The sequence below is a fragment of the Oryzias melastigma genome, linkage group LG1 (assembly GCF_002922805.2).
Source record: "Oryzias melastigma strain HK-1 linkage group LG1, ASM292280v2, whole genome shotgun sequence".
NCBI classification, from domain to species: domain Eukaryota; kingdom Metazoa; phylum Chordata; class Actinopteri; order Beloniformes; family Adrianichthyidae; genus Oryzias; species Oryzias melastigma.
In genome coordinates, this window is record NC_050512.1 from 9,051,907 (window position 1) to 9,064,699 (window position 12,793).

General features: G+C 37.4%; 1 protein-coding gene across 1 annotated transcript in view; it reads right to left on the reverse strand.

The window, feature by feature from the left end:
- The window catches only part of LOC112137652 (voltage-dependent T-type calcium channel subunit alpha-1I), a 168,526-nt gene that overhangs the window by 27,842 nt on the left and 127,891 nt on the right, over window positions 1-12,793 (reverse strand). Inside the window, exons 24-28 of the mRNA XM_024260075.2 lie at window positions 12,502-12,694; window positions 10,830-10,981; window positions 7,263-7,372; window positions 6,006-6,139; window positions 319-389 (exon numbers count right to left, since the gene is read on the reverse strand). Coding sequence (XP_024115843.2) covers window positions 319-389; window positions 6,006-6,139; window positions 7,263-7,372; window positions 10,830-10,981; window positions 12,502-12,694 — 660 coding nt within the window. The remainder of the gene's footprint in view (window positions 1-318; window positions 390-6,005; window positions 6,140-7,262; window positions 7,373-10,829; window positions 10,982-12,501; window positions 12,695-12,793) is intronic.

Below are 12,793 nucleotides of genomic sequence, written 5' to 3' on the forward strand. Positions count from 1 at the left end.
GATTTACAAAGGGTCAAGTCTCCTTTTCTAACTGACTGCTGTTGGGAGTAAGACCTCAAATGAATGAAACAAATGTGTTTTTTTTCAACCCAATAACAAACATTGTCTCATGAAAGTTACTAGCAAAGGCATAGACAAACTTCGACTTTGTAAAAGTCAGAATTCTCATAAAGCCTATATTGATGACGGCCATTTAGAGTTTTTTTCAAATGTTAATTAACTCCTGACTGTCCTTGTGATAAGCGCAAGGTTGATATCCATCGTCTGTGCACGTGTGTGTGTGTGTGTTTCTGTGTGGCCATTCACGATGACACATACCTGAGGTAGAGCCTGGACCACCGTATCAAGCAGAGCTCTCATTCCAGTTGCCATTTTGAGTAACTTCAGCACTGGGGGGATCACAGACGATAAGAAGTCAGTAGTTTTTCCACATTGTATACAAATGTAAAAATGTTTATATTGATTATATTATTTTTAAAGACCCACTTTGATTATCTTTTATGTGTTTTAATGGCACTCCCAGTTTTTTTTTTTTTTTTTAATGATTATGCTTTTTGAAAAGTGTGTTGTTTTCTAGGACATAGTTTCTGTAGAGCTGCAGGATTTCATTAGAAATTCACCTCTGAGTTGTAGGCCAGACTGTCAGTACAGAGCAACCCCGCCCCCTTTCCCCTCCCAATTGCTTAGAGGTCTCTGTTTACATGCCCTCACACTTGCTAAAACGAGTAAAATGAAGACATACATGAATTTAGTCGTTTACAAGTGGATGTATCAGAAAAGGTTATTTTTTCAAGCTTATTTTTTTTATATCACAAATTCAACCTTTTTTAAAATGGCATTTTTGATTGTGTTTTGATTAAAGAAATACTCAGAGATTAAGTTTTAAGCTTGATTTTCTCTATAAATGTCTTCCATCATCAGAAAAATGCAACTAGAACATGTTAAAAACACACAAAAACACAATTTTCATCAGAATCTCCTTTAAGCATTAGGGATAAACTCATTTCCATTACCAAAAGAGGAGAGAAAAAGAAACACAAATAATTAAAACGCATAAAACTCTGCATGGATGAAGACAAGCTCAATCGATGACATATGTTTGCCAACTCTTCACAAGAGACCCTCTCTGTTCCCAGAGGTCCAACTTTTTTTTTTTGTTTGGAAGAACCAGGCTGATGATGCAGCCAGGAGGAGAAAATAAAAACCACATGTGTATTTTTCAGCAGAGAACGCTCCAACAGAGAAACCTCCAGGGATGCTGAGAGTTCCACATAATGCATGTTTGTGTACGCAGGAAATATGGAAGGCTTGGCAGTGAGAGCCTGTGGCTGCAGCAACTTTATCTTGGTGGAACTATTACCCAGAAACCACCAAGCGATACTCCTGTGATTTTTTATGTATATATAATAATGCAGAAACAGTCCTTGAAGAAGAGATTCAAGCATATTTTCAGTTGGAAAGATTTTCTTAAAGCTTATTGACAGACAAAAATGAATGTCTATATAGAGATCCCAGCTGTTGAAGAATATCATTCAGTATCTTTGATCTTTAAAACCTTTGATATTTGCGGAACAAATGATTCTGAATTTAGCTTTAATATCTTGTATCTCTTAGAAGGTACAATGTCAGAGCTGGAAGTCTGCAGCTGTAACCACTTTGGTTCAGTAAGAAAACAAAGGTTTTCAGACACGTTTGTGTCTGATGCTTAGTTCCCACCGTCCTCGGCAACATCCGCTCAAACGACAACTTTTAAGGAAAGTCTATGTAAACGCAAATAAAGCTACGCACTTTTTAAGTCCATGTTCAGGACTTTTTGTCCTGTATTTTGTGACAATCTTTTTTTCAAAAACCTTCTACAAGTAATGATACATAAACATATGGGGATACTGTAGAACAGCAAGATAACATTCTATTGTTGAAGTTTTTCAGTTAGCCAGGGTCACTATTACAAAGAGGAAATTCTAGGGGTGTTACAAGAGTCAACAGACTCTGATGTGTTATTTTTAGATGACCAAAACAACAGAATTACAAATTAGGACTATTTCTGCATAAAGTTAGGACATATTAAAATCCATGGTGACCCATGTAATCTTTATCTGCCAAATATTGTCTTGCAGATTTTAGAGCATCACTTGTTTCTACATCACAATTGTACTTGTGTTTTGGCCCCACTGGCAAGCATTTCTTAACCCTATTTATAGGGTTATATTTTTCAGCCCGGTAGTTCATTATTATCCCACTAGGGGCAGTAGAAGAGCTCTTCCTGCTCATTTTAAAATGGCTGCTTCCATGAAATCTGTGAAACACTTTTGGCGGGAAAAAGTTTAGCTAATTTTAAAAGCTTTATTTTGAGAATAACTTAACAATTGTTATTCATTGTTTTAAATGACTATGCGTTATACTGGAATAATATGACATTTGGTCATGATTATTTCTTTATAATGCAGTTATATCATTTTAAAAATATGTGGATCAAATTTAAGACAGTAGGCAAATAAGTTGTTTTTATCCTGATTAATCGTCAGTATGTTTGCATCACAAACTAACATTGTTGTGAGCAAAAGCTTATAAAATCATTAATGTATCATAATTAATATCTGTATTCCATTTAAAAATTACATTGCAATTTTTTGTGGATCTCATCAAATGGTTTAAAAACACATCCTAAATTCAGAAAATTTGAATTTTCTTCTAATTATTTGATGAAAAGGTTTTACGAGGCTAAAATAAATTCTAACTTATGACACATAACACCACTCCAACCCAGAGGGACATGTAAGTTCAAACATTAACTAAACATGTTTTAGAAATATTAGTTGCAGAGGAAAGGCTACAAGTCACTGGTGACTCTCACACCATCAAATAACCTGCTTACTTTTTAATTACCCATTTTTGCAGCTGTTTAATTAGCATATCGCCCTTGGGCCCATTGAGCAGCAGCGTGGAGGGCAGAGGGTGGTGGTAAGAGGGCGAGGATTAGGTGAGATTGATGTAATTAGTCTTTCTCCTACTCAATGTGAACTGAGAACAAACCATTTAGGCCCAAACTGCTGCTTCAATCTCTCTTAAATAGAAACTGAGGGCCAAGGAGATTTATACACTGAACAGAAAGAGGTATGTTTGCTGTGCTGGGCTTCAAAGATAATCAAGCTAACACAAGAAGAAAGACATGTATGCTAATGCTGGGTGTTAAGAATCCAGTTTCAGTCTGAACAATTGACTGTATATGAGAACTGGACTGAGAAACTTCTCGCATTCCAAATAGGAATTACCTGCTGGTTCCAAGAAGCCAAAATCCCATAGACTTCTATTGAGAAATAAACAGCTATTCGACAGAATAACCATTCTTGTTCTGCTAACTTTTTAATATAATCTTCATAATTCTAATATTTTTTCATGATATTTTTTCTTTAGTGCAGGTTATTCAAGTAATATATGGACCGATTAGATGCCTTAATAAAATAAAAAAATGTAGAGCCTGTACAACTGTGGAGATTTTTAAAAACAAATTGAAAACACACCTTTTTAGTAAAGCTTTTAATGACTCATTTTAAACTTTTTTAGAGTTTTTATTGTTTGAATATTTTGTTATTTCAATGATGTGGCTAATCTAGTTTTAACCTATGATTAATTGATGTTCTGATTTTATTTGTTTATAACAAAATGCTGTTCTTGTCCAAATGGGGTGGATATTTCTGATTTCTCTCTTGTGCTTTGTTGCTGACATGTGTTTTTCTTTTTAATTTGTTTTTAACTTGTAAAGCATTTTGGGCTCTACAGAAGTACATGAAAAGCGCTTAACAAATAAAGTTTGATTGATTGATTGACTGATTGATTGATAATAAGTTTGATTGGGAGATTCTCCCAGCCTTGTTTCAAGTGGTAGAGGTGTGGACTTCCACCAAGCTCTCTCCTGATTGGTCAGAGTGGTTGCCATAGAAATGAGGATTCAGACCGACTCTGACCTATCACTGCTTACTGATGCTGTCTGGCTCCAACACGGCGACATCTGTATCACAAAAACATGGAGACAGAATTTTTATTAATCTTTGTTTAACCAGGAAGTCCCATTTAGATTCAGAAATCTCTTTTACAAGGGAGTCCTGGAATTAAGTTCATTTTTTTGGAGCATGATGTAAGCCATTGTCAATGGGTGACGTCACAGTCAATCGGTCCAGTTCTCTTATACAGTAAATAGTCTGAGTGTCTTACAATTAAAAAAGGAAACGGAAAACAGACAAGAAAAATTTGGTTTTCGACTAGAATTGATTGGTTTGTCTTGACATCTAAACACATTTGACAAAGACTGATCGCAACATTGCATAAAATTGATTATCCATGATCTAATCCTTCATTTAAAAATATCTTGAGTCTTTACACACCTTGATTAAGCCATTATAAATAAGTTGGTTGAGCTAAACACAAATGGCAATTATCTCCTAGTAAAATGAACATTTTTTTTGTTTTAATTTCAATTATTCTGTTAGTTTTCTATCATTGTCTTAAATGAAAGAAATACTTTTTTGTTCATGCAATTACTTTACTAGTACTGGTCATTTTAGTGATCGCTCACAGAAATTGGCACTGTGTACAAAAACGATGCGTTGACTTGGGGCAGTGTACTGTATTTTTTTTTTTTTTTTTAATGTAGACCTTAAACCAGGGGCGGCCAAATCCAGGCCTTGAGGGCCTGTGTCCTTTATGTTTACCAACCAACCTGCCATTGAAGCTCCTTATTGGTCAAACATACCACATGGAGATAATCAGCAGCAGATAACAGGGTTTCTGGAAAACCAGCGGGAGGCCGGCCCTTGAGGACTGGATTTGGACACCCCTGCCTTAGACCCAGGGCACCGCTGGGGATTTTGGACCCCATGAAAACATTTTTTATAGGGCCCCCAACACAGAAGCAAACTGGCATTCGGGGCTTTTGCTAGCCCCCTCAGTCTGGGCCCCTAGAATCAGCCAACTAGAATCAGTCACCTTTTCCTCCCCTTTTCGGCGCCCCTGCTTAGACCAAAAAGTGCTACAAAAGTGTCCTGGCTTCTGAAGCCACTTTTATTTTGAATGTCACCTCTTTCCTTCAGCCATTGTGTCATAACATAACTGAAATTGGGTTCATTTGATTTCCCTAATTTCTGCAGGTACAGAAAACATGAACCACCTTTTGGAATTGAAAAAAAGATGACTCATGTATAAAATCTTTTATCAAAAGCTGAAAGAGGTATGAATGGGATGGCAAAAGAAAAGGAGAGAAGTAACAGAACCCTTTGGCAAAATGTAGTACACCTAAATTTCTGTTAAGTATACTTGAATAGGTATAAGTACAGTATATAGACCAGGGGTGTCCAATTCCATTTGCAAAACACACCTGATTCAGGTAAACAACAGCAGATAAAGCAGGATTCCTGGAAAGCCAGCAGGCCTGGGATATTCAACTCCAGGCCTCGAGGGCCATTCTGTCTGCATGATTTCTAGAAATCCAACCCCTACTCATAACTGGTTACCTGGTTCAGGTGTGTCCAGCCAATTAAAACATGCCAGAGCAGGGTATGTTGGAAAACATGCAGGAACGCGGCCCTCGAGGCCTAGAGTCCCTGGTATAGACCATGTACGTGTAGTGTAGGAAGTATACTTTCTGAATACTTCAGAATAAATTGGAACATTTTAAGTTTACAATATATAGATAGTATGTAAAAACGAAACTTCAATATATAGTATACACTAAGTACACTTGCAGTACACATAAATAGACGGCTTTTAGCTAATGTCTGTTGATTTTGAAATTAATTTTTCATCTAGATGAAGAATTTTTGGGGTAAATTGAGCTAAGTTGGTGTTGGCCAACATGTATTAAAATATCCTGGTGTCGATAGATCATGTACTTCTCCTCTCCCTGGTGACTTGTTGATAAATATTTTCTAAAGAGGTTCACACATTCTGCAGGATTAAGTTTTCAGCCAATCACATGTAAGGCAGGAGAAAAAGTGTGTGTTGCTGAGTACCTCTTGCTATCCTGAGCACTCTCATGATCCTGATGATGGTGGGGTTGATGGGCAGGGAAGCGTTGATCTCGATCTCCTCCAGAGTGATACCCATTACAGACAGCAGCACTATGGCCAAGTCCAGCTGATTCCACCTACACACAAGAAGGGTCCTCAGCAGCGTTTCAGTACAGAAAGTTCCAAAGAACTTCCAAAATCAAAGTGCACATATTTTTATCAACTTCATGTGGATCCAGGACCTTCATTGGTTCATGCGTTAAGGTCTGTACAGCAATGAATATTCATGATTTTCATGAATTTGGGCATCATTTGCATCGCTCTTTCACATTAAACTTGGCAGAGGAATGGTTAACAGCCACGCATGACCTGCATGCCTGATGTTGACATGCATATTTATATTAATACTAGACTAGATTCTTCAATAAATTTAAAAAAAGAGTTGCAGACTTGAAGTTTTCCTTCTATCAATTAAAAAAGCAGCATAATGAGTAAGGTTTACCTCAGCCTCCCAACTCAGAAACACATGTTCCTGGCAGGGAGAGCTGTCATGTTTTATTAGGGGATCCTGATATCAAAGCATTCTGTGTACAGGATGGATATTCAAAAGATACTTTATATATACTGACCAAGTGTTAGCATTAGCAGTCCAATGGGAAATCCCATTATACGTTTGCATCAAGCTTTTAGACTTTAGTATTATGATCGAGCTCTACTTTTATGGATCAATTATTGATCTATTCAGTTTAGATTGATTAATCAATTTTATCAACCCAGCTCACTCAGACGTTCATTGTAGTTATCAGACTGCTGCAATATAAACCAAACAACGTTAGTATGAAGCACAATTGTGGATTCTATTGATAGAATGGCTTTAAATGCATACATGGCAAAAGGCTGTACCAAGTTTAAAAAAGGGTCTCATGAGAATACATTTAAGTGTTTGATATCTAATTTTAAAGTAGGATTATCCATTTTTTTGTAATTCCAACCAAGGAAGAGATCTATAAGAGCACAGACTTTTAATCACGCTGAAGGCCCACATGTGCAGAGTGGAAGACTGCTGGATGAAGACAACACTGAATAAAACCCAAAGACTGCAAGTGAATTTCAGGCTCACCTTTTTAGAACCTTTTTTTATTTATTTCATTCATTACTTTAAAGCATGGAATGGGGAACAGTAAGTGACTCTAACGGTTACAAACACACCAGCACACCTCAGTACAAATCAATGAAGCGTAATTGTAGCCGGAGGCGTACCTGTCTTTGAAGAAGCGTCGAAAGCCAAAGGCCACCAGCTTCAGAGAAGCCTCAATCACAAAGGTGGAGGTGAAGAAGTAGTTGCAGTACTTCAGGGCAGTCTCCAAAGACTGAGGAGTACCAGGGGTCGGAGAGCGAAAGAGGTTAAAAAAGAGAAGAACATTAGAGATTCCCTGTGGAACCATCCTCTATCTGATCGGCTAGTTTTTTTTATTTATACTGTTTATTTATCATATACAGTAGAAGTCTAATTATTATTATTATTATTATTATTATTGTGGCAAATTGCAGGATCTATTTAAATGAAGGGAAGCAAACCAACCCCAATCTCTTTTGGTTCAAAAATATAATTTTGGCACATTTTCTATTCTAGATCTATTAGATATTTTACATTTTCAACCAATTATTCTAATATTTAGTAAAGTGTTGAGAACATCTTAAGTTAGCAAGATATTGTTTCTCATTAAAAAAAAAGAACAAATTTGTTATCCTTCCCAATGTTCTTTCATTTCAGTCAATGTGAGAGCAAAGAGACAAAAATCCTGCACTAAAAAAACAAAATCAAAAACTACTAAATACACCAACTGGCTCATGTTTTTCTTTTGTACTATAAAGAGATAAAAACAAGTGCTTCTCCCTTTGAAAATTACCCATCAATTATGACAATTGTTCTGTATCACGGGTGTTAAGAAACGGCTCTGTTTCTCAGCAGGATGGTATGAAAAATCTCGAGTCACTTCTTCAGTGGGCTGTAACTTTAATAGCCATCATCTGTTTATTTGACAGAATCCATTGAATCAGTGAAGAGAATTGCTTTTATGAAATTACTGTTTACGAAATCATCCATCCATCTATTTTATAAAGCTGCTTCATTCGGTTTTCAGACTGGAGCTTTTCTGCAAAAGCTGAGCTGCACCCCGGACGTCTCTGGGTGATAACAGGACAACGTTACCAACCACAGAGGATAACATTTAAGTATCATGAATCAATTTATCGGTCGTATGTGTGGTTTGTGGAAAAATCCACACAAGTTTGAGGAGAGTATGCAGAACTCCTCTGTGTAAGGCTCCAGCCAGAACTCAAACTGGGAACCTGCATGCTGTGAGGCAACTGTGTTAACTATCCAAACACCATGGAGCACTTACAAATTCATATATTGATTTAATCTCTTTAGGGAAAACTCGTTTCCCTCCTCCTCAAAAAAAAAAAAAAAAACTCTTTGGATTTATGTGTAAACACAACATTCCAATCTGTTCCTGCTTAAGGGTTTAAAACATCTTGTACGGTTTAGAGCCAAAATGTAAAAACCCACTCTGATTATCTTTTGATCTATTGTAAAAGCGTTCCCACTGGTCTTTTAGTTATGACTAGGATGTTTTTAGCCAAAATTTTAAAAACTCTCATTTTCTAGGACAGATTTTCTGCATTCTCATTAGAAATTCATCTCTGAGGTTGTGGGCGGGACTGTTGGAACAGATGAAACCCCACCCCCCTTTCCCATCGCCCATAACTGAGAGCTCTTTGTTCTTTTGCAATGTCAGAGCTATCCAGTCGTAGAGTTTTGAGCAAGATTCCAGCTCAGGTGAGGAAAACGAAGACATTCATGGACCTATCAGAATGGAGTGAGGAAGAGAACCGGTGGCCTGCCGAGCATATTTCTATGACGTGTTAAAACAATTTAAATAAAGACATACTCAGAAATAACATTTTAAGAAAAAATCTTAACTTTTGGAATAAAAATGTAATTTTACACTATTTAAGCTGTTTTTTCAACTAAGGGACAGTTAATTTAAAATCTTTTCAATGTATTTTCAATCAGACTTCATGCACTAAAAATCCAATCAAAATAACATAGTCTCAGTTACCAAGGGGGCTTCTCTTGTCTTTACCCTTCACATTGTTTTGTTCTTAAGCTCTTCTATCTGCCCTTGAGTTCTCTTAAGCCTCTCCGTCTTCCTCTTTGTGATGTCACTAGTGCTGGAGATTATTGCATTTATCACTATGACCTTTCTTCTGGTGTGTTTCTATCATCAACATGTCTGATTGATTTGCAATCACCGCTGTGTTGGAAATATTTCTGAAAGTCCCACCTGGTTTAAACTGATAATTTTCCCCCCATATAGAGGCAGTTTGTAACCTAATCTAGGGACTTTTGTGGACTGTTTGTTGCTCAATGTGCATCTTTTACCCTACTCTTATGGGGTGCATTGTCTGAAATGCATCTTTGCACACCAAGTGAGTCTTCCTCGTGGGGCCACGAGTAATAATTAGACTGTTTCTGTGCAGCCCCTTAAGTACAGCTCTGTAAAAGTCCAGTGGTACCACTCCATATCCACCAGTTCTTGAATCTGCTGGTAAAACACTCCATACAGAAGTCTGTAATCCCAGGAAGGTTTGCTTACTCTCACTGAAGGAGTTTTATCTAATCTGCCTTTTTCCTTTAACCCAGTGACCCCAACCTTCTTTTCAGTCATAGTCCTTCCTGTAGTCAGTTCTGACAGTCAGTTTAGTTTACTTTACTATCAGAAAAGGATGCTTCTCTTCTCGTCTTTGCTATTCAATTCCTTTTGTTTCTCTGGTACTTATTAACTCTGTCACATCCATTGACTGTATAAGAGAAGTGAGTGATTTTGGTTTACTTCCAGCTCCAATAGAATTAACTTAATTTAGACGCCATCTTTTAGTGATTGGTCCGAGTTGGCCTGACAGCCATCATTGCTATGGCAACCAGTCTCGCCAATCAGGAGGGAGCTTGTTGGATATCCACACCATAATACTTGAAAGGGGACTTTATCAATTGTTTCAAACGACTTTTCTTTTTAATGTTGAATTTTAGAAGCTTTTAAATTTTTCTAAAAGAAATTTTGTTACCCCTGAACTTGTTTTTGCCAGCAAGATCAATTAGATTAATTAGTTGTATTTGATTTAATAATAAAATCAAAATAATTCATTTAATGGGTTTGCCTTACTGGTTAAGTGGAGTGTTTCTCTTTATTTTTTTCAAACAGTGCCCTAAATATATTTAAAAAGCATAAAAACACAGCAACAAGTGAGCTATCAGTCTGCTTTTATAGATCATAGTTGTTCTTTCACTGACAGTCCTATTCAGGCTATAAAACTCCTCTTAACTCTTCATTTTGATGCAAGTCTACTCACTTAAGAGGTCAAGTATCTGCCAAGAGAAATTTAATTTGCACTGGATGCACCAGCAAGTACATCATGCCCTTCTATAAAGCCTGTATGACAGAAAGACAATGGATTTTTTTAATTGCATTTTTTTTCTCCTGATTAAGCTCAAACAACATCATCTAGTTCAGCACCATGCAGCCAGAGAAAAAGGCTTTGAAAGGAGAGTTTCTCCGGCTTCTGACAAACCATTTATTTCCGAAAGTGGCTATTATTTAAGGGCAAATTAAAGTCAGACTTTAATTTAACTTTTAAACCTTGACTTTATGCTTCAATAATATTCCAGAAATAATAAGAGCATGCTGCTGGCCACAAACCAGAAATGACCGAATGGTCTACACAGTTCTGGCAATTCTCCATCTGATGGATTGGTGGGATCACCTGTGGCTGACTGTAGTGCTCCAGGGACATAGTGATGACATTAATGCAGATTATGAAGGTGATTACAAGGTCCAGGTAGTGGCTGGTGCACAGTGCATGGATGGCCAGGCGGATTCGGCCATAGGAAGCATAGTATGGCAGCTTCTGGGCCTCTGGGCAGAAAAAGGGTGAAGGAAAAGGGAGGAAGAAGAAGGCAAGCTAAGTTAAGTTTTGCTGAGGAGGTAATCAAACGATTAATCAAAGTACAGCAAAGATGAGCGGGACCAGAAATGAAAATAAAAAGACAGGATCAATGAAGGAAAAAGGAAGAGGAAAGTTAGACAAGAAAAAAATACCCAGGATGCACTGAGAAGGATGCCAGTTATTCATTTATGCCAAAAGAGATTAAATGTGAGGAGCAGAGAACAATACAATAAGACAAAGAGGTTGAAATGGGAGCTGATATGAAAAAATAGGGTGATAAATGTATGGCAGAGGTTAAGTAGTTTTAAATGAGATAAAAATATGAGTCATTCACGATAACTTCAGAAGATGTATGAGCTATATGGATAAAATCCAACATGAAGCATTTCAGTCCAATGTAACTGTAAAACACACTTTAATGAGTAAAAGCTGAAATGCTCTTTTTATTGATCAAATGATGAGATCTGCCAAAATAAAACAGCTGTTAAATGTGGCGATAGCCTTTCATAAAAACATTTTAGTACCGTATTTTCAGCACAATAAGGCACAATCAAAAGCCCTAATTTTTTTTCAAAAACGGCAGTGTGGTTTACAATCCGGAGCACCTTACAGCCTATGTGGACTAATTCTGGTTGTTAAATCTGTCCAACAATTTTGAGAGGTTCACTGTCAAAATGATAGGTTAGGTATTAGTGGGAATATGCTAACGTTTGGTGACTGTCGGTTTGTTTTAGTAATGTCGGCCTATTTTGTTCTGTATTGCAAACAAGGTCAGGTATTGTAAATATGATAATGTGGCTATTAAGCAGCGGTTTCAAACTTTGTATTTTTTTAACATGTAACTAACAACTTTGGGAGTTAGCGTAGTTACAGTAATGTTAGGTTTAGTGTATGCTCCAAACATGGTTGGGAGTTATTGTTAATACACTGATGTGGCTAGCATGTAGCATGTTAGAAACAGTAATAAGAAAGTACTAGAGTTACTGTGAATGCAGAAAAGTCTTATCTCTTACTCTTTTGTCTCGTTTAAAGCGTCTTATAGTTCAGTCTGCCACATATTTGACAACATTTCATAAATAGACCATTCATTGACGGTGCACGTTATAAACCGATGCACCCTACGCACATATTTATCGTTTTTGTACCCTGATTTGTGCCACTTTTCCTCTCTTGATTCGAGGATTCCCTGCAGACAAGACTGTTCTTTTTCAAATCCGTCTTTTCATCATGCTTTTTTGCTGCCCACTCCTTCCTCGCTCCCACCTTTCACCTTCCTTTCCCTGGGGTTTATGTCTCTGGCGTTCTCCATCTATCTCTATTTACCTTCCTCATTTTGTCTGAATTTTTTCACCTCCTGCTATTTCTGAACACACCATCGTCTTATTTGCCGTACATGTTCTTCCACTGCGTTCCTGTCTTCTATATTGCCTCTATTTTCTATATTTGTCTGTTACTGCGTTTGTCACTTTTAAAGAAGTCTCCATCTTACTTCTCCTCTTCTTTTCCATGCGACGCTGTCGCTTCTCCTCTCGCCGCCTTGCCTCCTCCACCTCCTGATGCTGACGACACTTGTGGAAGTTCTCCACCACCACGCCCACGAACATGTTGAGGACGAAGAAGCTCACGATGAGCAGGAAGGAGATGAAGTACAGCAGCATCCAGGGGCTGTTGTTGGTCATCGGCTAACGGAAGGAAAGCAGAGGAGGACAAGGAGAAAATAGAACAAGGCAAGAAGTTGAGAAATGAGATACTTATCTTTACAGGAGAGACTGTACAGACAA